This window comes from Periplaneta americana, chromosome 1 (genome assembly GCF_040183065.1).
Source record: "Periplaneta americana isolate PAMFEO1 chromosome 1, P.americana_PAMFEO1_priV1, whole genome shotgun sequence".
Taxonomy (NCBI): domain Eukaryota; kingdom Metazoa; phylum Arthropoda; class Insecta; order Blattodea; family Blattidae; genus Periplaneta; species Periplaneta americana.
In genome coordinates, this window is record NC_091117.1 from 63799186 (window position 1) to 63827171 (window position 27986).

The following is a 27986-nucleotide window of genomic DNA, read 5'->3' on the forward strand; positions in this document are numbered from 1 at the left end:
TACAACATTTTAGCGGACCAAAATATAGTTTTGTATTTCATATATGTATTTAATACATTCGTGGTAATGATAAAAATAAATCAAATTTACAATTTGAATGCTGGCTGCAGACTATTCTATGTGTTGAAAATAACTTGGGTCCCTTTATTTTCAATAGTTCAACAAAAATATCTAAACCACTTGATTCTATGAACCTCTTCAACAAAATACACAAAGGCCCATCCTTTAGAATGGTCACTCTGTTAACAGACATCAACAAAATTCATTACAAAATACGATATTGATCTTCACAGGCTAGCCAAGACTAGATACATTCATTTTCTACCATGTTGGTTTTTCTCCATTTTTTACATTCACAACAATCGATATACATATATCAATCTTTTCTTTAAGTCTCCATATACATTATTGTGCAATACATTGTGGTCATTTGGAACTGTTTTCTTATTATGATGCATGAGCCTAATGTATTGTTGAACAGTACGTATGAGTCGATCAAGGGCTACCGGATTCTGATGTATTCAGTATTCATTTAGACTGGTTTGCGGAAGTTCTTGCCAGCATATTTAGCATTGGCTCCAAGTTCCTCCTCAATGCGCAGGATTTGGTTGTATTTGGCCAATCTTTCAGATCGGCATGGTGCACCAGTTTTAATCTGTGAAAAAAAAAAATTATATAGGCTATATAGTAAGCATAAATGAATTAAAAAGCCTTAAAAACAAACAAACAAATATCCTGTCCCTATGGATGACAGAATTAAGGGCAAGAAAAGAAATGTAGTTATCTAATATAGGACAGCTGATATTCACCCTGAAAATAAAAGAAAAAATGAAACCAGCAATAATAAGCATTTTAAAGAGTTAAATGAAAAAGTAAATTCAATTAAACATTTCACTGCTGAATCAATGGGAACAACAAAACTGAGACTAACAAAAAATAATGTGAAAGTAGAACGAGTAAAAAGGTACATGTCTGCATCATGAACTTATTATTTAACAATTATGTATCAACTGCATAGTTATCTAGCATGGTGGAATTGGTGATTGAGAGATGAGACAAAGAATTTCCCCATTCGTTACCCAACATTTGCTTTACAAATGAGAAAAACCTCAGAAAAAAATTATGCGCTGTATCAAAGATACATGGGTATATAGAATACGTAACCCAGTTTTGGTAATGAAACTACAGTTGTGTTGGTTTGAATATTCTATTTTTATTTCGATTTACAAGTGGACAGTGTGGGTCTATGATGAGAGAAGTAATATTAATGAAGGATATGCACTATAGTTTTTCTTCAAATGAAGCAACATTAAGAAATTAGTCCCAGCTCACAACAAATTTTTCACTATGGTTCACTTGCAGTATATTTTACGTGTATATTATCACTTCAATATTGTATACAGATTACACCTACCAGTATAGTTCAGACAGGAGCACGTTTGCCTGCTGATCTGAAGTTGTGCTCTGGCACGGGTTCGATTTGCACTTGGGTGATTACCTGGTTGGATTTTTTCTGAGGTTATAGTAATTCTGCCAATTTTTGTTTCAACACGAATCCCTGAATGGGTGCCCATACTCGGTGCGGAAAAGAGGTATTCTACATAAAAATTCAGCCAGTGCAAGTTTCCACTGTTGTACATACAACATAATACTAGGTGTTATAGATCTCACACGCAGGGATTACCGACAGCAGGAATGTAAATGAAACAATGCGATAAGGAAGAGAGAGGTCACAAGATAGCTTGAATGATATTCAAGAGTACAGTTGGAAGAGAAACGACATCAATAGAATCAGTATTGCATTGTGATCCAAGTGCGTTTATTTTATTATATATTATGTAGTGATGGAGCGTTCCCCTCGCAGAGTATCATTATTTTATTCGTAAACATATGTTGCAAGTTTAATTCGCTTCGGATTTTTCTCTTGCTACGCTCTTTATTTCCACAGGCGATGTCCCCATCTGTTCATCTTCTTGGAAGAGGCAGTACTTCAATCAGCCTGCATCGCTCACTTTCTCGGTGTGTCTACATATACATGTCAAAACAGACATTCTAATGCCACCACTGCTTTTCTGTAATCATTCCTTGCACGACCTATATCATTAAATTCTGGGACCACGTCTGCTATGGGCGAATGGATCATGTGACTGATACACGCACGCAGCAGTGACGCTAGACGACCTTGAAGATATGCGACACAAAGTTTCAAAGTGCTATCTTCAATGAGACCTATCTTTTATTAGCACGTGCATCCGCACATTTGCGAATTCACTATGGATTTGAAACTGGAGCAGAGAGCCAACATCAAATTCTGCGTGAAACTCGGGAAACCGGCAACCAAAACCCATGGAATGTTGAAGCAAAGCCTATGGAAATGAAGTAGTGAGTCAGACGAGGTATTTTGAGTGGCATTCGCATTTCAGAAATGACAGAACATCACTGGAGGACTAGAGGCCAAGTCGACCACAGACATGCAACACAGCCGAAAATGTCGAAAAAATTCAACAAATTGTCCATGACGATCAATGCATCACCATTAGCGAAATTGCTGACATTGTCAACATGTCATGTTGAGAGGTTCAAATGATCCTCAAGTCCACTTTGAACATAAGTCGCACTGCTGCTAAGTTCGTGTCCAGGATTCCGTCACAAGGGCAAAAGAAACACCGTCTCGAAGTCTGTCAAGATCTGTCAGCAGTCCCTGGATAACCTGTAGTCACCAGATTTGGCCTCCTGCGACTGTTTTTGTTTCCAAAGATGAAATTGAAGCTAAAGGGTCACTGGTTTGGCACAGTGGAGGAGATCCAAATCTTGACAGGCTTCAAGAACTCAACTTCCAGGAGGCATTCCAAAAATAGCAGAGGCGCTAGGATCAGTGTATAGCTGCCCAAGGGGACTACTTTGAAGGGGATGGTAGCTAAATTTAAATCTGATAATTTTATTTCCATTTATGGGACTGGTCTCAAAATTTAATTATTATCATATTTCATTCACACAAAGATGACAATGATGGTGATATGTTAAGATATACAAATATGAACAATAGTTATTATCTACCTGTCCAGTGCTCAGTCCAACAACCAAGTCTGCAATGAAAGTATCTTCTGTCTCACCAGAACGATGGGACACCATGGTGCCCCATCCGTTGGATTTTGCGAGGTTGTGAGCCTTTATTGACTCCGTTACAGAGCCAATCTGGTTCACTTTCAGCAAAAGGCAGTTGCAAGCCTTCTTGTCGACAGCAGTCTGAATTCTTGTAGGATTAGTTACAGTCAAATCGTCACCAACAATCTGTAAACAATTACAAAAAAATTAACAATATGTTGTCATTGCAATGTAGAATATAGTCGAAATTAAACTCTTTCCTCATGAACAACATTAGATGAAAGAGAACATCCTCCAATAGTCTGTGGATAAGCTTCAGGGCTTGTACCGCGTTGTCTTGGTGTTGGTGGCTGACGTTTCGACCGCTGTGTTGTGGTCATCTTCAGAGCAGTTGGATAAGGAAATAGTCTGCGAGCTCGTATATATATAGTAGTCTCAATGGAGGGAGTACCAAGTACTTCTCCCCCCCCACCATCGAGACTACTATATATATATATATATATATATATATATATATATATATATATATATACACGAGCTCACAGACTATTTCCTTATCCAACTGCTCTGAAGATGACCACAACACAGCGGTCGACACATCAGCCACCAAACACCAAGACAACGCGGTAAAAGCCCCGAAGCTTATCCACAAACCATGTACACCAGCCGCGGAAGCCTATGCAAACACTTAACATCCTCTGCTGTACTCAATATATGGATTTGATCAGTACTTACAGAACTGTTTGTTAGTATACAGGTTTTTATCTTTATTTCACCAGGGATGCTGAGTAGTCCAGCAAAAACTCTAAGGTGACATCACAACGTAACTAATAAGTCTGCAATGGATTCAAAATAAAAAAAAAATTCTGATAACAAAAAGGAATGTGAAATGACATGATCCGAGCTGTGGATTTTTCTCTCTCGCACACTGCTGACAAGCACAAGATCGAGAGAGAGAGAGAGAGAGAGACCAATAGGAGGAAGAAACAGTGCAAGAAGAAAAGGAAAATGACGAACGAGGAAAGAAATATGAAATGGATGAGGAGGAGAATATATTGAACTTGAGATGGAGTGGTGATGAAAGACAAAAAGGAAAGGTGATTGTGCAGTTTGTGGTACTGGAAGAGGACGAGAAGGGAATTATGAATAGGCAAATGAAGAGCAGGGGATGGCGTGATAGTGGTGAAGGAAATATGTAATAATAGTGAACGAAAATGTCAAATACATAGTTATGTCAGGAGCTGGAAGAAGTGGAGATGAAAGACGAGGGAGGAAGAGAGAAGATAAAAGAAGCAGAAGTACAGGGAAGGAGTAGAAGAAGGGCAAGTGGAGGTGAAAGCACAAGTAAAGGAAGAAACACAAACAGAAAAGGAACAGGAGTAGTTGGAAGAGAAGTAGCTAGTGTTAGTAAAGATGGAAGTAGTGGTAGGGAGAGGGAAGAGATGTTGGTGATAAGATAAGAGGAGGTCATGGTGGCAATACTTTAGGAGTTGCTAATGAAGGAGGTGGTGCTGGAGATGTTGGAACAGAAGGTGCTGGTGATGATTATGATGATCATAGTGGTAATGGAGGAAGAGAAGGTGGTGGGAGTGATAGAGAAAGAGAAGGAGATGGTAGTGGTGGTGGTAATGATGGTTATGATGGAAGAAGAGACGTTGGTGGTGACGATGCAGATGGTGATGGAAGAGGTGATAGTGGTGATATTAGATGACACAGTTGAGGAGGAGGGGGAAGTGATGGTGAGGAGGATGATGATGATGAGATGAAGGTGGTGGTGGTGAAGGCAATGATGATGGAGGAGATTATGGTGGTGGTGGACATTGAGTGTGTGGTGATGGTTGCTGTGGAGGAAGTGATGGTGGAGATGTTGGAGAAAGAGGAGATAACAGTGGTTGTGGTGGTGACGATGTTGGAGAAGGTGATGTGGTAATGGTGGTGATTCTAGAAGAGGTGATGTAATGATGGAGAGGGTGATGGTTGTGATGTTGGAGGTGATGGTGGTGTTGATGTTGGAGGTCGTAGTGGTGATGGAGACGGAGGAGGTCATGATGGTTGGTGATGTTGGAGGTCATGGTGGTGGTTCTGTGATGGTGGTGGTGGTGGTGCTGGTGACAGGAGGATAAGGTGGTGGTGGTGGTGGTGGTGCTGGTGACAGGAGGTCATGGTAGTTAGTGATGTTGGAGGTCAAGGTGGTGGTGGTGGTGGTGGTGGTGGTGGTGGTGGTGGTGCTGGTGACAGGAGGTCATGGTAGTTGGTGATGTTGGAGGTCAAGGTGGTGGTGGTGGTGCTGTGGTGGTGGTGGTGGTGGTGGTGCTGTGATGGAGGTGGTGGTGGTGGTGGTGCTGTGATGGAGGTGGTGGTAGTGGTGCTGTGATGGAGGTGGTGGTGGCGGTGCTGGAGACGGAGGAGGTCATGGTGGTTGGTGATGTTGGAGGTCATGGTGGTGGTGCTGTGATGGAGGTGGTGGTGGTAGTGGTGCTGTGATGGAGGTGGTGATGGTGGTGGTGGTGCTGTGATGGAGGTGGTGGTGGTGCTGTGATGGAGGTGATGGTGGTGGTGGGTGTGGTGGAGACGGAAGAGGTCAGGGTGGTTGGTGATGTTGGAGGTCATGGTGGTGGTGCTGTGATGGAGGTGATGATGGTGGTGGTGGTGCTGGAGACGGAGGAGGTCATGGTGGTTGGTGATGTTGGAGGTCTTGGTGGTGGTGCTGTGATGGAGGTGGTGGTGGTGCTTTGATGGAGGTGGTAGTGGTGGTACTGCTGGAGACGGAGGAGGTCATGGTGGTTGGTGATGTTGGAGGTAATGGTGGTGGTGCTGTGATGGAGGTGATGGTGGTGTTGGTGGTGGTGGTGGAGACGGAGGAGGTCATGGTGGTTGGTGATGTTGGAGGTCTTGGTGGTGGTGCTGTGATGGAGGTGGTGGTGATGGTGCTGGAGACGGAGGAGGTCATGGTGGTGGTGGTGGTGGAGACGGAGGAGGTCATGGTGGTTGGTGATGTTGGAGGTCATGGTGGTGGTGCTGTGATGGAGGTGATGGTGGTGCTGGTGGTGCTGGAGACGGAGGAGGTCATGGTGGTTGGTGATGTTGGAGGTCTTGGTGGTGGTGCTGTGATGGGTGTAGTGGTGGTGCTTTGATGGAGGTGGTAGTGGTGGTGCTGCTGGAGACGGAGGAGGTCATGGTGGTTGGTGATGGAGGTAATGGTGGTGGTGCTGTGATGGAAATGATGGTGGTGATGGTGGTGGCGGTGCTGGAGACGGAGGAGGTCATGGTGGTTGGTGATGTTGCAGGTCATGGTGGTGGTGCTGTGATTGAGGTGGTGCTGGAGACGGAGGAGGTCATGGTGGTTGGTGATGTTGGAGGTCATGGTGGTGGTGCTGTGATGGAGGTGGTAGTGGTGCTGTGATGGAGGTGGTAGTGGTGCTGTGATGGAGTTGGTGATGGTGGTGGTGGTGCTGTGATGGGGGTGGTGGTGGTGGTGGTGGTGGTGCTGTGATGGAGGTGATGGTGGTGGTGGGTGTGGTGGAGACGGAGGAGGTCATGGTGGTTGGTGATGTTGGAGGTCATGGTGGTGGTGCTGTGATGGAGGTGATGATGATGGTGGTGGTGGTGGTGGTGGTGGTGCTGGAGACGGAGGAGGTCATGGTGGTTGGTGATGTTGGAGGTCTTGGTGGTGGTGCTGTGATGGATGTGGTGGTGGTGCTTTGATGGAGGTGGTAGTGGTGGTACTGCTGGAGACGGAGGAGGTCATGGTGGTTGGTGATGTTGGAGGTAATGGTGGTGGTGCTGTGATGGAGGTGATGGTGGTGGTGGTGGTGGTGGTGGTGCTGGAGACGGAGGAGGTCATGGTGTTTGGTGATGTTGGAGGTCTTGGTGGTGGTGCTGTGATGGAGGTGGTGGTGATGGTGCTGGAGACGGAGGAGGTCATGGTGGTGGTGGTGGAGACGGAGGAGGTCATGGTGGTTGGTGATGTTGGAGGTCATGGTGGTGGTGCTGTGATGGAGGTGATGGTGGTGCTGGTGGTGCTGGAGACGGAGGAGGTCATGGTGGTTGGTGATGTTGGAGGTCTTGGTGGTGGTGCTGTGATGGGTGTAGTGGTGGTGCTTTGATGGAGGTGGTAATGGTGGTGCTGCTGGAGACGGAGGAGGTCATGGTGGTTGGTGATGGAGGTAATGGTGGTGGTGCTGTGATGGAAATGATGGTGGTGATGGTGGTGGCGGTGCTGGAGACGGAGGAGGTCATGGTGGTTGGTGATGTTGCAGGTCATGGTGGTGGTGCTGTGATTGAGGTGGTGCTGGAGACGGAGGAGGTCATGGTGGTTGGTGATGTTGGAGATCATGGTGGTGGTGCTGTGATGGAGGTGGTAGTGGTGCTGTGATGGAGGTGGTAGTGGTGCTGTGATGGAGTTGGTGATGGTGGTGGTGGTGCTGTGATGGAGGTGGTGGTGGTGGTGGTGGTGCTGTGATGGAGGTGATGGTGGTGGTGGGTGTGGTGGAGACAGAGGAGGTCATGGTGGTTGGTGATGTTGGAGGTCATGGTGGTGGTGCTGTGATGGAGGTGATGATGGTGGTGGTGGTGGTGGTGGTGGTGGTGCTGGAGACGGAGGAGGTCATGGTGGTTGGTGATGTTGGAGGTCTTGGTGGTGGTGCTGTGATGGATGTGGTGGTGGTGCTTTGATGGAGGTGGTAGTGGTGGTACTGCTGGAGACGGAGGAGGTCATGGTGGTTGGTGATGTTGGAGGTCTTGGTGGTGGTGCTGTGATGGAGGTGGTGGTGGTGCTTTGATGGAGGTGGTAGTGGTGGTACTGCTGGAGACGGAGGAGGTCATGGTGGTTGGTGATGTTGGAGGTAATGGTGGTGGTGCTGTGATGGAGGTGATGGTGGTGTTGGTGGTGGTGGTGGAGACGGAGGAGGTCATGGTGGTTGGTGATGTTGGAGGTCTTGGTGGTGGTGCTGTGATGGAGGTGGTGGTGATGGTGCTGGAGACGGAGGAGGTCATGGTGGTGGTGGTGGTGGTGGAGACGGAGGAGGTCATGGTGGTTGGTGATGTTGGAGGTCATGGTGGTGGTGCTGTGATGGAGGTGATGGTGGTGCTGGTGGTGCTGGAGACGGAGGAGGTCATGGTGGTTGGTGATGTTGGAGGTCTTGGTGGTGGTGCTGTGATGGGTGTAGTGGTGGTGCTTTGATGGAGGTGGTAATGGTGGTGCTGCTGGAGACGGAGGAGGTCATGGTGGTTGGTGATGGAGGTAATGGTGGTGGTGCTGTGATGGAAATGATGGTGGTGATGGTGGTGGCGGTGCTGGAGACGGAGGAGGTCATGGTGGTTGGTGATGTTGCAGGTCATGGTGGTGGTGCTGTGATTGAGGTGGTGCTGGAGACGGAGGAGGTCATGGTGGTTGGTGATGTTGGAGGTCATGGTGGTGGTGCTGTGATGGAGGTGGTAGTGGTGCTGTGATGGAGGTGGTAGTGGTGCTGTGATGGAGTTGGTGATGGTGGTGGTGGTGCTGTGATGGAGGTGGTGGTGGTGGTGGTGGTGCTGTGATGGAGGTGATGGTAGTGGTGGGTGTGGTGGAGACAGAGGAGGTCATGGTGGTTGGTGATGTTGGAGGTCATGGTGGTGGTGCTGTGATGGAGGTGATGATGGTGGTGGTGGTGGTGGTGCTGGAGACGGAGGAGGTCATGGTGGTTGGTGATGTTGGAGGTCTTGGTGGTGGTGCTGTGATGGATGTGGTGGTGGTGCTTTGATGGAGGTGGTAGTGTTGGTACTGCTGGAGACGGAGGAGGTCATGGTGGTTGGTGATGTTGGAGGTAATGGTGGTGGTGCTGTGATGGAGGTGATGGTGATGGTGGTGGTGGTGGTGGTGGTGGTGGTGCTGGAGACGGAGGAGGTCATGGTGTTTGGTGATGTTGGAGGTCTTGGTGGTGGTGCTGTGATGGAGGTGGTGGTGATGGTGCTGGAGACGGAGGAGGTCATGGTGGTTGGTGATGTTGGAGGTCATGGTGGTGGTGCTGTGATGGAAGTGGTGGTTGTGGTGCTGTGATGGAGGTGGTGGTGGTACTGTGATGGAGGTGTTGGTGGTGGTGCTGTGATGGAGGTGGTGGTGGTGGTGGTGGTGGTGCTGGAGACGGAGGAGATCATGGTGGTTGGTGATGTTGGAGGTCTTGGTGGTGGTGCTGTGATGGGTGTAGTGGTGGTGCTTTGATGGAGGTGGTAGTGGTGGTGCTGCTGGAGACGGAGGAGGTCATGGTGGTTGGTGATGGAGGTAATGGTGGTGGTGCTGTGATGGAAGTGGTGGTGGTGGTGCTGGAGACGGAGGAGGTCATGGTGGTTGGTGATGTTGGAGGTCTTGGTGGTGATGCTGTGATGGAGGTGGTGGTGATGGTGCTGGAGACGGAGGAGGTCATGTTGGTTGGTGATGTTGGAGGTCATGGTGGTGGTGCTGTGATGGAGGTGGTGCTGGAGACAGAGGAGGTCATGGTGGTTGGTGATGTTGGAGGTCATGGTGGTGGTGCTGTGATGGAGGTGGTGGTGGTGGTGCTGGAGAAGGAGGAGGTCATGGTGGTTGGTGATGTTGGAGGTCATGGTGGTGGTGCTGTGATGGAGGTGGTGCTGGAGACTGAGGAGGTCATGGTGGTTGGTGATGTTGGAGATCATGGTGGTGGTGCTGTGATGGAGGTGGTGGTGGTGGTGGAGACGGAGGACTTCATGGTTGTTGGTGATGTTGGAGGTCATGGTGGTGGTGCTGTGATGGAGGTGGTGGTGGTACTGTGATGGAGGTGTTGGTGGTGGTGCTGTGATGGAGGTGGTGGTGGTGCTGTGACGGAGGTGGTGGTGGTGGTAGTGTTGGTGCTGTGATGGAGGTGGTGGTGGTGCTGGAGACGGAGGAGGTCATGGTGGTTGATGTTGGTGGTCATGGTGGGGGTGCTATGATGGTGGTGGTGGTGGTGCTGGAGACGGAGGAGGTCATGGTGGTTGGTGATGTTGAAGGTCATGGTGGTGGTGCTGTGATGGAGGTGGTGGTGGTGATGGCGGTGCTGGAGACGGAGGTCATGGTGGTTGATGTTGGAGGTCATGGTGGTGGTGCTATGAAGGTGGTGGTGGTGGTGCTGGAGACGGAGGAGGTCATAGTGGTTGGTGATGCTGGAGGTCATGGTGGTGGTGCTGTGATGGAGGTGGTGCTGGAGACGGAGGAGGTCATGGTGGTTGGTGATGTTGGAGGTCATGGTGGTGGTGCTGTGATGGAGGTGGTGGTGGTGGTGCTGTGATGGAGATGATGGTGATGGTAGTGGTGGTGGAGACGTAGGAGGTCATGGTGGTTGGTGATGCTGGAGGTCATGGTGGTGGTGCTGTGATGGAGGTGGTGGTGGTGGTGTTGATGGTGCTGGAGACGGAGGAGGTCATGGTGGTTGGTGATGTTGGAGGTCTTGGTGGTGGTGCTGTGATGGAGGTGGTGGTGATGTTGCTGGAGACGGAGGAGGTCATGGTGGTTGGTGATGTTGGAGGTCATGTTGGTGGTGCTGTGATGGAGGTGGTGGTGCTGGAGACGGAGGAGGTCATGGTGGTTGGTGATGTTGGAGGTCATGGTGGTGGTGCTGTGATGGAGGTGACGGTGGTGGTGGTGGTGGTGGTGGTGGTGGTGGTGGGGGTGGGGGTGGTGGTGGTGGTGCTGGAGACGGAGGATTTCATGTTGTTTGGTGATGTTGGGGGTCATGGTGGTTGTGCTGTGATGGAGGTGGTGGTGGATGTGCTGTGATGGAGGTGGTGCTGGAGACGGAGGAGATCATGGTGGTTGGTGGTGTTGGAGGTCATGGTGGTGCTGCTGTGATGGAGGTGGTGGTGGTGGTGGTGCTGGAGACGGAGGAGGTCATGTTGGTTGGTGATGTTGGAGGTCATGATGGTGATGCTGTGATGGAGGTGGTGGTGGTGGTGGTGCTGTGATGGAGGTGGTGGTGGTGGTGGTGGTGCTGGAGACGGAGGTCATGTTGGCTGGTGATGTTGGAGGTCATGGTGGTGTTGCTGTAATGGAGGTGGTGGTGGTGGTGGTGGTGCTGTGATGGAGGTGGTGGTGGTGCTGGTGACGCAGGAGGTCATGGTGGTTGGTGATGTTGGAGGTCATGGTGGTGGTGCTGTGATGAAGGTGGTGGTGGTGGTGCTGTGATGGAGGTGGTGGTGGTGGTGCTGTGATGGTGGTGGTGGTGGAGACGGAGGTCATGGTGGTTGGTGATGTTGGAGGTCATGGTGGTGGTGCTGTGATGGAGGTGTTAGTGGTGGTGGTGCTGGAGACGGAGGAGGTCATGGTGGTTGGTGATGTTGGAGGTCATGGTGGTAGTGCTGTGATGGAGGTGGTGGTGGTGGTGGTGGTAGTGCTGGAGACGGAGGTCATGGTGGTTGGTGATGTTGGAGGTCATGGTGGTGGTGATGTTGGAGGTGGTGGTGGTGGTGGTGGTGGTGGTGGAGGAGGAGGAGGAGGTAGTGGTGCTGGTGGAGAAAGAGGATGTGGTGGTGATGGTGGTGATGAGGTGATGGTGGTGATGGATGTGGAGATGGTGGTGGTGGAGGTGATGGAGTATGTGGTGGTAGTGTTGTTGCAGGACGTGGTGGTGTTGGTGTGGTAAGGAGTGAACAAGGGAAACAGGATTTGTGAGAAGAATGTAATGAATTAAGAGTAAAACAGTAGGAGAGGGAGTTTCTTCAAGATGAGGAGTAGGTAAAGTTAACTATGATGATGGCGGTGGCAGTATCAATGACAGAAATTATGGCAATAATGATTGTGGTGGCAATGACTGCAATGGCAGTGGATTTTGCTGACTTTGGTTGCAACAGTAACTCATAACAAAACTATAATGCATGAAAATTATATAGTTATGTATAGATATTACTTACCTGAATTGGGGTATTTGCAGTCATTTCTGCCCAAGCATCCCAATGATCCTGGTCAAATGGATCCTCAATAGATACAACAGGAAATTCTTTAATGAACTCCATGTACAAATTTGTCAATTCTTTAGCATCAATCCACTTGCTTTTGTCACTCTGAGGATTCTTGAAGTCCAGATCATACTTTCCTTCCCTAATTGAACAATTCAAAATAAAAAAAAATAAACAATTTTTTAGACAAACACCAGTAGACAAGAAATGTAATATACATATTAATAATTATTTTAATGTCGCACAGTTACAAAATCACGTTTTGTAACTGAGATATATGAACACATACAATAAATGAATTCTGCTTTTCTAGATTTACAAAACTCACAATTTAACCAATTAATTCCGAAATTTTGAACTTTAGATTTTCCATGCGTAATATATAGCACAATGTATCTAAATATGTGTAAATCTAAAAGGGCATGCAGAGAGCTGTCAAGGGGAACTCGCCAATAAATTATAGAGCATGACAAACAATTCATATTACAAAGTTGAAATTTAATATAGACATTTAGAAAACACGTACATTAAAAGAGCATACAATTGCGTTACTGATGCAATAATTTCAAATATTTTTACACATGTTATAATTTTTAATTAGACTGATTTTTTATGATAAAATGAAAAAATATATTCCGATTACAGAAAACATTACTAAAATAGTCTAAAGAATTGCAAGCAAAAAAAAAAGGGGGGGGGGGGAGCTCCTTACGTAATTTAATTTTGAGATGTGTACTCATACTCTCATATCCTCAGCAGAAGTGTAAATTTAAAAATAGTTTCTCACATGAATGTAGTAAAAGAAAAACTGCACACCTAAAAGTTATGTCTCACCCCTGTATTCTTAAATGAGATATTATAACTAGAGCCCGGATTTCCATGCAAATGTCGACCTGGTTGGCAAGTTGGTATAGCGCTGGCCTTCTATGCCCAAGGTTGCGGGTTCGATCCCGGGCCAGGTCGATGGCATTTAAGTGTGCTTAAATGTGACAGGCTTATGTCAGTAGATTTACTGGCATGTAAAAGAACTCCTGCGGGACAAAATTCCGGCACATCCGGCGACGCTGATATAACCTCTGCAGTTGCGAGCGTCGTTAAATAAAACATAACATTTCCATGCAAATGCATGCTTTTATAATTATAAGCTTGTTACACTTTTAAACTTTGCAAATATTCGTTTTATGACATCGATTCCAAATAACCATACTTTTTCCGTGTATGTTTCCATGTTTTGGCTTTTTTGGGAGTAAATTCATGTATAATGCATATTTTGAAGATTTTAGATGTAATAACCAGACATCGGATTCTAGGGCAAATGCCTATTTTGTTTCTTTAGGAGAAAAGTAAAAATAATTATTAATATTTGTGTTTCATGGAAATTGAAAGGTATTCAAAGAGTTTTATAGTGCCCTAAAATGCCCTAAAACGGTTATTAGAGCCTAATTTGTTAATATTCGCCTAAAAATGCCTAATTCACTGTAAAGTTTCGCATTTTACTCTTACCTTTTATAATTTATGCATGCATTCACTGCGAAATTTAAGGCATTTAAAAAGTGGAAAGTTTGCTTCACACCGGCCATGAAACCATTGATAAAGGAAACAAAATGTTTTGAATCTCACGACACTCGCAATAGATTTCACCGAATTTAACATGTTTGGAGGCATAAATGCCGACAAAGAACCAACCTTAGTTTTGAAGCAGGCAACAATCACAACATGTGCTGCTACCGATTCAGAGATATACTATACTATAAAAATGAATGTTTTCGGTCTGAAACCGATTAGCTGTACTGCTCTTCAGAGTGTCATAAAATCACAATTTTTGGAGAAAGAGTGTTTTTGAAATATTTATGAAAAGTCGTAAAACTGCGAATTAGTAGGGTAAACCGTTACAAAATATTTAAAAGAATGGCCCTCCTAGTGTTAACACTACCAGGAAATGCAACAATAAGTGGAACTTTGTATTTTTGTCCAATTGAATCTCAATAACAACGGTTCATTTGAATGCTCGTTAACAATTGCTCTTTCCCTCACCTTATTTGTGTTGAGAAGTTTTGAGCGGTAGGACGTTTTCCTGTGAAGTTTAACGCGATAATGCCGAAAAATATAAGTGCAAAATCTAGAATATTCAGAATTCACTTATGATGGAAAAATAATATTCTGCAAGATTTGTAGCAAACGGGTATGTAACAATAGTTGAAATATATAAATTCTATTAATTTTAATGAGTAGGCCTATAATATTTATACATTGACTGAGCTATCCTGAGGTATAATTCTTTTTAAGACCACTACACTTTAACCTTTTAAATTCCGATAGTTAAAGTATTTGCAGGTCATTAAAATTTTGATTGTTCGAACCCACTAACTTTGTGATAGAAATACGGCAATACAACAATTAGGATTTTATTTTAATTCAGTTTACTTTACATTTTTAGATTTCGCAAGAAAAGAAGTGCCACCTAAAGCAGCATGTGCAAGGAGCGGCTCATAAGGCTAAAGCTCAGCAGAAAAATCAACTGCAACAAACTTTACTAACACAGCCTACTTCATCCAATCTCAGCAGCAATTTCTATGCTGATTTAACCAGAGCGTTTGTTGCTGCTAACATTCCCTGGAATGCAATTGAAAATCCGGTTTTAAGACAGTTTTTACAAAAATACTGCAAACAAAATATCCCATCTGAGTCGACCCTAAGAAAAAATTACTTAGAATATACAATGAAACTTTAGCTTCCATTCGGGAGGATATAGGTGATTCTTACATATGGATCTCTGTGGATGAAATCTCAGATCCTATGAATAGGTATATAGCAAATATGGTAGTAGGAAAACTTAATCCTGATGGACCTTCGATTCCACACCTCGTATGTGTTAAGGAACTTTCGAAAGTGAATAGCCAAGCCATTGCTTATTTTGTAAATAAAGGCCTACAGTCTTTATACTCAGGTAATATAGACGATTCTAAAGTTCTGTTGTTTTGTACTGATGCTGCCTCATACATGGTTGCTGCAGCTCCACTTCTTAAAACATTTTATCCTAACCTCACGCATGTAACCTGTCTAGCACATGGCCTTCACAGGGTTTCTCAAACAATCCGGAATGAATTTCCTCTTGTCAATTCGTTTATTTCTAACACAAAAAAATGTTTTTGTAAAGCCCCATCCAGGATTTCAATATTCAGAGAGAACTTTCCAGATATCCCACTCCCACCTCAGCCGGTTGTTACACGATGGGGAACCTGGATTCAGTCAGTGGTGTATTTTAAAGAAGTGGTCACAGTTATTGATAAATTACCTGAAACTGATAGTGCAGCGTGTGTGAAAGCAGTGAAAGATTGTCTGAATGACTCACGAGTGAAAAACGATATTGCCTACATAACATGAAACTTTTCTTTCATACCTGCAAGCATTGAACAATTAGAACGTGAAAAACAATCTCTTTGTAGCCAAATAGCAATAGTAAAGGAAGCTCAAGTGAACATACATTCTGCTTTGGGCGAAACTGGGAAAAAAGTTAAAAATAAGTGGGACAACGTATTAAATAAGAATGTAGGATTTTCATTGTTGGAAAAAGTATCAAGAGTGATATCGGGGGAAAGTGTAAATGTTCCAGTAAGTATTGATGTTTCTATTGTACCTAATTTAAAATTTGCGCCTCTCACATCAGTTTCGGTTGAAAGAAGTTTTTCTGCTTTCAAAATGATTCTCAGTGACAAAAGGCAAAGGTTAACTGTGGAGAATTTAGAAAAAATTCTGGTGGTGTACTGTGCAGATAATTATAATAAAGTCTGAGCATGGAACTGAATTTCAATAACTTAAAATGAGTAATCTTGATATCAATAATCATTATTTCATTAGTTTCAATATATTAAATTTGTGCAGCTCTGTTTATAAATATAATATAGTATTCTTTTTTAATGTTTAAACATACTTTTTTGTGCGTATTTTAGTGTATAACTAAAAATTTCAGTGAAAGAAATAAGTATGATACCTTGATGTGCCTAAAATGCCTATTTTAATTAAAATAGAGCCTAATTTTACAAATTTTGAGCTTATTTTAGGCGCCTAAAACTGCAATTTTTAGTGCCTAAAAATCCGATGTCTAGTAATAACACATATTTAGATTTTTATATTGCACATTATGTCCTTTTTCTTCTGGATTTTGTGCATATATTATGTTAACTTGCATAATAGTGCCTTTTATGAATGCTGCTTCGTAGAATCTGGTATTTCCACGTTATGTCTATTGAGAGAAAGAACAAAAGAAAGCTACCGGTAATATGGTTTCGTGGCATCCTGACAACTAGTCTTTGGATTTTCCACTAATCCTTCCATTTGTAATCCTTCCATTTTCATCCCCCAGCTCTCGTTCATTATAAGCCGAAGGTCAAAATATTGAAAGAAAGGAAGGCAGAAGCAACATGCTTGCAAACTGCAATTTTGCATACTTTTGTGTCAAATAAGTTGCTACAGCTCCTGTTAGAACTGCAAGAAGATATTGTGTCAAAATGGACTGAGGGAAAGGAATTTCTAAAGACAAACGGTGATGTAGCTTATGACTGTTGCAATATAGACGTAAGTACTTGTGTATTTTGGGGCACACAACAACATCGCGGTTAAGATGTAACACTACAAAGTCGAAAGGTCGCGGGTTCGATTCTCTATGGGGTCATGGTCATGCGGAAATGCAAAAGACTTACAATTCGACCTCATTTTATTTCAAATTTCCTCACTTAATTATCCACCTGTCACTTCTTGTGACGTAGAAAGATCATTTTCTGTGTTCAAGAACGTGCTTCAGATATACAAATGAGTGTAAGTGAAGAAAATTTTGAGAAATTATAGTACGTTGTTTCAAAATAACAATGAAGAAATCAATTTTGATAGTGCATATTTTTACAGTTTTTTCGCTTCATTGTGTGTGTTTTGTCATATTACAGTGCATGAATGCATGCATGTTTTAAGATTTGATAGTGCATGAAAATCCGGGCACTAAAAATTGCATCATTTATGTCTGCAACCTTTCGGGCATCTGCAGTTGAAATATTAGCAGATCATTATCATCCATCATCTTGTCACATGTTAGTCCTTGAAGAACTGTTACGTTCTAAAAAGGGATTTTTACACCATCCTTAGCAGATTTATAATGATTTTTCCATGTGTTCACATGCAAGTCCCCTTAAAATACCAAACTTGCCACAAGTGATCTCTCTTTGTGAGAAATGCAACAGTAATACTTCTATTCTTGCGATATTAATGTGATTAATGAAAACTAGCGACATCTATGAGCACACTCATACAGTCAGGGTGAACAGCAATTTAAGAGCCTTGCCACTGGAGGGGAGGGGGGAGATCAATTTTTCGATATTACAATTTCATACAATCTCATTATGAAACTGTATTTTACTGCACTATAATATGCTACTTACCTGTAGAATTCAGATGCTGCAACATCCATACCAATTTCTACTTTGCCAGTGTAACCAGCCTTTTCAATAGCTTCCTTGATCAGGAGGAGACCTGCCTTATTGTCAAGGATGTTGGGAGCGAAACCACCTTCATCTCCAACAGCTGTAGCATCCAGACCAAACTTGTCCTTGATTACTTTCTTCAAGTGGTGATATACTTCTGAACCCATCTTCATGGCTTCTGTGAAACTTGCAGCACCTGTAAGTAAAGGAACAATGAACTTAAGTGTGTTTCTCAATTTTACTAAAAGCATATAACAGTTATCAGTCAAAAGTGAAAAATGTTTTTAAAATATCATAAATTTATCATTTTTCTCCCTCAATGATTATGATTCCTGGATTATTGAAAAAGTAATGTATAAAAGATTATATCACCATATTGAAAGATACAACATTTTAGTTCCAGAACAGTTTGGATTTAAGGGGACACGCTACTGAGTTTTCGTCAATTTTGGTCAATGTTAAAAGTTAATTTTTTTTTTTACTGATGAACTGTATTGACTAGGAACAAACCCATGCACCATTTCATTATAGGTAGTCTTAACATCATTTTAAAAGTTTAAGAAACAAATTATCTTTATATGAGACCCAGATATTTGTTTACTAAAATTATAAACACTTTACTTATATTTTAATTTTTCCGAGTACATTTTTCAACATAAAATTTTGAAAATAATTGTGCACATGCAACTCATCAACATCTATTCGATTTTAAAATTTCAAAAACTTACAATCAAAATTGTGGAGATTAGAAATCTCAGTAGCGTGTCCCCTTAAGTAAAATAAATCCACGGAATGTTGTTGTTTTCTAAAGCCAGGTGTTTGACAATAAAGTCATTTGACCTCTTGCACTCCAATACTTTTCAAAGATATTATCATGGTCAGCCAATGAAGCACAGATTTAAATGGCAAGTTGTAGCAGATTTAAGTGAACACCATTCTTTAATGTTTTGGAGGCTACTTCATTCACACACAACTCCCAGAGTGTCTGGAGGACCACACCTGCTGTTGGTCGATGGGTCCATTTGACCTAGCTGGGAGATCTTGTTGATAACCAGCTTTCCCTCCTTAAGCCACTGGAGGACGATTTTAATGCCATAGCAGGTCAGCACTAGGAACAGAAAAGTAGAAATGGTAGGAAGGAAAATGAAATGAACCCCTAGGCCTCGAATGCTGTAATGCCGTTGGGGTCGAAGAAAGTAAGAGTTCAGTCAGAGGACTGGATAGGAAAGGGTAAAGAGGGAATTAGGTATTGAATAGAGGAAAATTATACCAAATTCAGTCATTAACTCATCAAGCTGACCAGTGCTAATTGATGAGTAGCCCTCCCTTTAGTTCAGCTCTTAAAATTATGCTTACAAACAGCTGCACCACGGGAAGGTAGGGATGGGACATTGGGTATTTGTCCAGGTTGGTTCCTTAAAGCCTTCATTGGGAAGGATTAATGGCTCTCCCCCCTGTATCCAACAGATACCCTTTTGCAGCCAAAATGTAACATTTAGTTTAACTACAAAATTCTAGAGACAATTAATAAAAAATTCCAAGTTGGGGGTATTTTCTGCGATTTATCCAAAGCATTTGACTGTATAAATCATAAAATGCTGCTAGACAAATTTTATTATTATTGAATTAAAGGTGTTGCACACCAATGGTTTCACTCATAACTCATAGATAGGAAACAAAGTCAAAATCAATACCACTATGAAATCTGCCTCGACATGGGAAACTATTAATAATGGAATTCCACACGGGTCACTTTTAGGTCCCTTACTTTTTCTAGTGTTTATAAATGATCTTGCTTTTTAATAAAAGATGTAGGTCATCTCATATTATTTGCAGATGACACAAGTATAGTAATTACAGCCAATAACTTACTCATTCCAATCTTCAACAGAGACAATACTCCTCAAAATATGTGACTGGTTCTCAGCCAATAAATTAGTACTGAATTGTAACAAAACTAACATAGTCCAATTTAAATCTTGCCCAAATTCAACCTCGAAAATTTCAAGTGCAATAATTAACAGGAGGTCCCTAATAGAAACAACAACAACAATTCTCGGGAAATTCTACAAATAGCAACAGTATATTCCTATTACAAAAAAGAGTAATTAGAATAAAAATAGATGCCAAATCTAGGGAATTGTGTAGGAAAAAATGTTATGTTTTATTTAACGACGTTCGCAACTGCAGAGGTTATATCAGTGTCGCCGGATGTGCCGGAATTTTGTCCCGCAGGAGTTCTTTTACTTGCCAGTAAATCTACTGACATGAGCCTATCGCATTTAAGCACACTTAAATGCCATCGACCTGGACCAGGATCGAACCTGCAACCTTGGGCATAGAAGGCCAGCACTATACCAACTTTCCAACCAGGTCGACATTGTGTAGGATCATTTTAAAAAACTACAAATAATGCCTGTGGCTTGTAAACATATGTTTTCATTAATAAACTTCCTGGTATATAATCGTGAAAACTTTGTACATCAGCAAATCTATCTGCTATCAAAAAGGAATGCGTTATATGGCAGTAAAAATTTTTAATAGTTTCCCTGTGGATATAAAAAATCAAACTCAAAACGTAAAATTATTTATGACCAAATTAAAGAAGTACCTAATTTCTAACGCTGTCTATTCTGTAGGTGAATTTATAACATTCAACAACACTGCATGAATATTTTGGTCTTGTATCAAGCATCATACTAACTCCTTGTGTTGTACTAGTATGTTGTGATTCACGAGGATTTACCTTCACTTACGGAGCTTATTTCTGAAGACATTCTGAGCAAAAAACGTCATAAACATTTGTCCTAATCTCAATATTTTCAAGGTTACACTAATTTTTTTGTTTTAAGGGTAAAAGAATATTACAAATAGAGAATGAACTCTTCAGAAGTATCCTTTAATTGGCTAGTGTTCTTAAGGTAAGAATGTGTTGTCAGTTGCTTTGTACAGAATTTGTTTTTCAATTTTTAACTAAAATTGAAATCATTCTTACGCACTTACCACGAAAATTGTTACAAATCATACAACTTTAGGAACTTGATTCTTTATAGTTTATGCATCCTAATGTACAGTCTTGAAGAATTTACAAGAGAGGGTGATTTGTAACAATTGTTGTCATAAATGCGTAAGAAAATGTAATTTTGTAGTTAAAAATCTAAAAAAAAAATCTGCATGAAGCAAATGGAATTCACAACACATTTTTAGCTTCAGAATATTAGCTAATTAAAGAAATGATACTCCTGAATAGTTCAGTTTTTATCTGTAATATTCTTTTACCCTTAATACTAAAGAATAATGGTATTTTACGAACAATTTCAAATTAGTGTAACTCTGAAAATATTGAGATTAGGACAAATGTTTATATGACTTTTTTGCTCAAAATGTCTTTGGAAGCAAGCTCCGTAAGGGACGATAAATCTTCGTGAATCACCCTGTATTTCAGCTAGGCTGTCAGTATAATTAAGATTTTTTTATACAGGGCTACTACAAAGGCTTTACCCGATTCCATAGCCTTGCATTATGAAAAGTATGAGACATACATTATTGAAAGTTATACCAATAAAAAGAGAAACTCATAAAGTTTTTGGTCCATCAACTGCTACAAGTGTTCGATGTGACCTCCTCGCATCACGTGACAAACATCCACTCGGTAGTCTAACTCCTGCCACACCCGCTGGAGCATATCACGATCAACTCTAGCCACTGCCGCACGGATCCAGTTTTTAAGTTCAAGATAACTGGCAAAGGAGGTACATACTCTTGATCTTTGACAAACCCCCATAGAAAAAAATCACAGGGAGTCAGATCTGGCGACCGAGGAGGCCAACGGAGAACACACTGATCGTTGTTAGAAGCCCGTCCACACCAACATTGTGGTAGATGCTCATTAAGATACTCACGCACTTCCAGATGGAAATGTGGTGGAGCCCATCTTATTGAAATAAGAACCCTGGTTTATCTTCATGTAACTGAGGCATCAACCACATCAACGGGCTTCTAACAACGATCGGTGTGTTCTCTGTTGGCCTCCTCGGTCGCCAGATCTGACTCCCTGTGATTTTTTCTATGGGGGTTTGTCAAAGATCAAGTGTATGTACCTCCTTTGCCAGTTAATCTTGAAGAACTTAATAACCAGACCCGTGCGGCAGTGGCTAGAGTTGATCGTGATATGCTCCAGCGGGTGTAGCAGGAGTTAGACTACCGAGTGGATGTTTGTGTCACGTGACGCGAGGAGTCACATCGAGCACTTGTAGCAGTTGATGGACCAAAAACTTTATGAGTTTCTCTTTTTATTGGTATAACTTTCAATAATGTATGTCTCATACTTTTCATAATACAAGGCTATGGAATCGGGTAAAGCCTTTGTAGTAGCCCTGTATGTTCCATATTCTAGATGTGAAGAAATGTATGAATACCAATGAATGTAAATAATAATACAAAAAGACAAAGTTTAACAGACACCACCATCAGGAGCTACAAGAAGTGTTGAAATTTTGGGTGCAAATGGACAAGAACTACTTGGAAAAAAACCAGTCAGATAGTTCTGAAATGAGGGTGAAAGAGAGCTTATGATTTTTTTGTTTCCAAACATATGTTATGAAGGGTATTTAAATACAAAGTGTGGGGGGGGGGGGGGGGGGAATACTAGATAAGTATCTTCTAATTAACTTAATACATACCAGTCGGTAGAACCATGAATTCCTGCATGGCCAGCTTGTTACCAGCATGAGAGCCACCATTGATAACATTAAATGCAGGGACAGGCAAGACCAGGTCTGGAACACCTGCCAAGTCAGCAATGTGCCTGCACAAAAATTTGTACAAACGTATGAACATTCGATACAAGGTGCCCCAAAAGGTATGACTCAAACTTCGGTAAAATAGAGAGAACAAGTTTGTAAGTGAATTAAATATTTTATAATAGGCCTACGATATGGAACTATAAAAACAGGATGTCACAATCACACTTTAATCAAACACAAGTATGCCACTTCACAGCACACGAGAAATGTAATAAAATCACTTACTTAAATAACTCATATGAAATTAAATACACTATTATAGGGAAGACGATATGAGAGCTCTATGCCCACCTACACACCCCAAATAGTGTCCTTTCTTATATTATAGTAAGAAATTGTCTTGCAGACCAAATGCTACTGCTATACTACCTGCTACAGTACGATTATTTAGTCCTGACAGTCGCCAGAAAACTGTGCCTGGGTCAGGCGAGTCCATTAAGTTACACCAAGGGAAGTTCAGGTTAGTCTGTTGCCTGCAGTCAGAGCAATCGGATGCCGTGCATGCAGTATAGCGTTGTTTTTCCAATACAGTTAAGCGGTACTGCATTCCTTTACCGACCGCTCGCCCTTATCTCTACTCTGGAACTCTCCCCATTACTTCTATTACTTCCCCTCTTTCGCTTCGCTGAGCTGTCAGGACTAAATAATCGGTCTGTACCTGCTTACCTGTAGAGAGGCACACCCTTTTTGGCTGCTCCTGCCTTGCACACCGCCAGTGATACACCAAGAATTGCATTAGCACCAAGTTTCGACTTGTTTGGTGTACCATCAAGTTTGAGCATGAATTCATCAATCTCAGTCTGCTGGGTGGCTTCAAAGTTCTGAAACAATAAAATTAAATTACATTAAAAAAAAAAACCAATATTACTTGGTTTTGTGAAATTATATTCAATATGATAAAATGCACGTAAATGAAGAAAAAACAGGTTTGGTGAAATTGACCAACAATTGGAAATATTAAAAAACACATTATTGAAATCATTTTATTTACTTTTTCATTGTTTGAAGTTTGAACACAGTTACATATGTTTATATTTTATGATAATTCACATTTTTATTTCGCACTTTATGTACCACCCAAATATAGTGGGACTGTGTTGGTGTTAATGCAGCTTCTGTGGGTACCTCTTTGTTACTTGTTAGCTTAAACAACAAGTTTAAGCCCCCTCACCACGACAAGGTGAATAACTACGAGGGAAACCAAAAACAGGCAACATATTTGCAACCAAGACCTCTTCAAGTGATATCTCTATCCGTTGTTGGTAACTCTATAGCATCTATTAGATGTTTTATGGTTGTGCTCACAGATTGAGTTACTTGTCAACAATGTGACGCTGAAATGAGTGTTCAGGTTACTGCCCAGTGACAGTCCTGATGTATTTTTTTTTATGATTGGTTAATTAATATTAACCCGGCACACTCACAATCACATTCACATTCATATAAATTTCCAGACTCTAGACACCCAGGTAATTTTTCTTCTTCAAGAAAAATTCACCAAGAGCTGAGCCCGGGAATCGAACCCAGAACCTCCGGATCTGCAAGCCAGCATGCTGACCAACAGACCACGGCAGTCTCCAGTGCTTTTGCTTCAGTAAAGTCTCATTTTGTAAACCCATGGATCAACTGACCTGGAAATGTACAGTACAAAAGCTTGCCCAGACATGTTCAAACATTTTTAACAAGAGCCAGAACAGGTCACGATGTCGCACAATTGTACCTACACCGGTTTCACATTTCTGATAATCCTACTTGTCTGTGGTGTAATAATCATGATGAAGATCTGGAACACATTCTTCTATACTGTCCATGCATAAACCACAAAAGAAGTAAATTAAAATCATCAATACCAGTTGCAGAAGACAGAGCCCTGCAGTATATATTGACAACCCATCTCTGGCCACTAGCAACAGGCATCTATAATGAACACCGATCAAAATACCCCTCATTTCTCATGAAAAACAAAAACTGAATAGACTATATATTGTCAGCAAACAGCTGGATACATTAAGAAGATTGAAGATTGACTGATTTATGTACCACCCAGCGGTGGCTCATGTACCACTAGAGGTACGCATACCATAGGTTGAGAACCGCTGCATTACACTGTTAACGTTTTGCTTGTTACTTTCATAAAATAGGCCCCTGTGCATTGTGTTGCAAAGACATATTACACATATTTATTCTACTTTCGTACGTATTTTTCCCCTTTATTCCATCTATTTGAATAAAAGAAGGCAGAAATTTCTGTAAACCAAATATATTAATTGCTCGTAACAAAACTTCAGTAGTACAACCTTTGATATGGAAAATGGTCGCTCTCCTAGAGCATGAATTTGTCTAAATGTTATTCAGGTTAGTGCGCAATGCACACAAGGTAATATTATGCATCAAGACAGCAATAGAGGAGGAGGAGGAGAAGAAGAAAAGAAGAAGAAAAGAAGAAGAAGAAGAAGAAGAAGAAGAATAAGAAGGGGAAAATTATTAATTATAAGAACACAAATATAGTCACTTAAATAATTTCAGTTCCGTATTTTTTAAATTTAGTATAACGCTTATTACCTGCTTCAAGAGTTCAGGAACAATGATTTTATTGACATTGTCAATAGCCTTTGATACATCCTTTGCGTGGTAGTTGTTCTTATCATTGTCTCTGAGCTCGAGTGCCTCATGAACTCCAGTGCTTGCACCTGATGGTACAGCTGCTCTGAATAAACCAAGATCAGTCACCAAGTCGACCTGCAAGCAGTATTATAAAATTAAAATCGATGTTAGTAAAATCCATATAACCAAAGCAAGTCATATAAAAGTGCAAACTTGTATACGGTGAATCTTTCAGATGTTGTTAATTTGAAGTCCATCATCACTCCTGCAAAAACTAACTTTAAAGGAAGGTTGAAAAAAATCGCAACTCTTTTGTTGCTGTAGGCTTACATTTCCACCTCAAATTATTGTTTAAATACAGTTGTGATAAAAAATTGAAGAATCCCTAAAATGTCAGCCTTCTTGACTGTCAGTTCAACTTTTTTTATAAGAATTTCGGACTCCTGACAAACAATAATTTTTTTTTTTTTTTAATAATTTGGTTCGCTATTTCGAAATGTATACTTAAATGTATAATGTAGGATGTCAAAATATTTTATACCATTTACAGGTTTCTTGTGAATTTGTACAGTTTGTCTAGAGTTTTAGATGTCATCCTCCTGGAAAATAAATATATAGGGATATTTTTGCTTCCTAGGTAGGTATTTTTTCTTCTGAAGTTCTTGATCTCAAGCAGATGTGCAATTGAAGAGAAACATCAAACACGGGAGTGAGATTCATCTTCTAACATTATTTTTGCAGCTCATAAATAGAAAAAAAAAACAGTAATGTCTCACTTATATTGTGTCACTATACTGGTAGCCATCACTGCTAATATAAAATATATAATATTCTGAAATAAATCCTGAAATTATCATACAGTAGACTGATATTTCTCAACCACTTGTCGACTACCGATGTTGGTCTACAGTGCGTATTATCCATTTGTTCCCGTACATTGCATCTTCAACAGACTATAGGTGTAAAGCATTATATGGTCAGTGTGGGACCAGAAAGACTGAACTCCGTACTCCACTCCTCTTCTCTGAACAATAAGCTATTTGATAATTATAATATTATCCAAAGTTAGATTAGACTGTTAGCTTAGAATGCGTTTTTCAGTTTTATATTCACTTCTTGAACTCCTTACATAATGAGTGACAGAAGTGACATTGGGAACTCTGTGAAGGTCGTTCAGTATTTGAACTCATACCCTTGAATAAATTTAAAATATCTCACCTCTACTGTGGGATTTCCACGAGAGTCAAAAATTCTACGGGCCAAACATTTCTGGATAGGCATATTTGCAGTGGCACTGGAACTGAAGTGACGATCTAGAAAAATCCTGAAAAAAAAGAACAAAGACGTTCAAATATGCTAACTGCGTGCATAAATAAGTTTATGTTCATTTGAGCATCTAATTGATACTGAATTTTGCATACCAAGTTGTTTTCTTGCTAATGGATCCCTTCGCAGGTAAGCAGAGCAAAATTTTATTTAAAACCAGAGCCATTTTATTGTATTACTTGGTAAAGTATTGTTCATACTGGAGCAATATGAATTCCCAAAAATATCCTCAATCACGAAAATGATTCACATCACATAGTGTTTTTCCTCAAGGTGAAAAATGTTATATCTTGCAGTACTGGTATATTTCTTCATCAGCAGCTGCTGAAGACGCAACATGCAAGGAAAATTTTTTTTATGAAATTGATGTTTCGTGAGATTTAAAAAAGTTTGAAGGAAATAATTCTACTTTTCAAGAGAGACACCTAAATTATGTAAATTACCATAAAGAACAGAACTGAACTTACAAAACGATTATTTCACAAATAATGAAAAATAAATGTAATCTAACCTCTTGCCTGGGAAAGGGCCGTGACGTATATTGTAATTAATTACCAAAACTGGACTTCAACTTACAGAAGAAACAAACGATTAACACAATAATGAGTTTGGTTTAGGTTTAGGTGCACGTCTGTAAGTAAATGTCTGTACGTAAATTTGTAATTTAGTAAATACAAAAATATTCTTTGTTCTTAACTTCTATGATAAAATGTCTAGCTTTCATTAATCAGGTATTCTTGTCGTACTTTAATTTTTATTGTAATTGTAATTGTAAATTTAATATTAATTGTAATCTTATTGTTCATGTTATAGTTGTAATCCCCTGGTAGAGGGGCAGAGAAAGCCTGACGGCCTTATCTCTACCAGGTTAAATAAATAAATCTATATGCTAATCTATACTAAATGGGGGCGTGAACAATTCCCTGAATATTTATTCTGTAAATTTAATTCCATGTTCTGTCATCTCTTTTTCAATTCATTATTTATATGTGCTCATATCTCTCTATACGCCTTCAAAATCAATGTTTAACCCTAGATCATATGGTTTAACTAATGAACAATTAACTTAGGCCTATTATTACATCCTCCACAAACGTAACCTATTACACCTTGAAAACGTAAGTTCTGACGATCAGTTAAAATTCGAACTTAGAGTACAGGAAATACATTGCAATTTATTAATTTACGGGCTCAACAAAGGAGGAAACCGTAGACTGAAATTTATACCATTAAATTACCTCTCCTACAATTCGTTTTGAACACTATGAGAGGCCTATGAATGAAATTGGATTTATGCTATATATTCAACCAACATTCAGTAAGAGTATCAAAATTCATGCGAATTTAAACAATTTTTTGAATCTACAAGGAAGTAAGGTTAAAATAACTAAACAGGTTTCTAGGGTGTGAACTTGCCGGTTTCCTCTCCCTTTCCTATATATCTAATTATTACCACAAATTTCATATATTGTATCCATGAATTTTACACTTACACAATACCATGCGAAAACGGACAGTTTATACCTACAGATTCTCCTTTAAATCATAAAGTATTAGTTCAAAACTCACCTCTATCACCCCACTGACAAACCCCTCTGCTAGCCGACTCGAATGACCTTCAACGAAGGGCGTCCAGTAGGTCGTTTGATCTCCCACGTCGATTGGTTAAACAACGATTAAACAAAAGACGAGCGTAGTGCAATGATGGGTGTGTTCACGAAGTATAGTGCCGCCAATTATAAACGTTATG

General features: G+C 41.3%; 1 protein-coding gene across 2 annotated transcripts; it reads right to left on the reverse strand.

The window, feature by feature from the left end:
• Positions 1–7: 7 nt before the first annotated feature.
• On the reverse strand, positions 8–27986 carry LOC138696391 (enolase-like). 2 transcript variants are annotated; one of them, XM_069821291.1, is made up of 10 exons: positions 27806–27862; positions 26332–26560; positions 26129–26234; positions 24869–25045; positions 22973–23127; positions 22184–22308; positions 17460–17697; positions 11986–12172; positions 3058–3291; positions 8–655 (listed from the first exon to the last, which is right to left on the reverse strand). In XM_069821291.1, exons 2-10 carry the CDS (start codon positions 26400–26402, stop codon positions 533–535), a joined length of 1416 nt encoding a protein of 471 aa, XP_069677392.1. In that variant the 5' UTR covers positions 26403–26560; positions 27806–27862; the 3' UTR covers positions 8–532. The 2 variants fall into 2 exon arrangements, with proteins under 2 accessions (XP_069677392.1, XP_069677400.1); XM_069821299.1 differs by lacking the exon at positions 26332–26560 and having other exon boundaries at positions 27806–27986.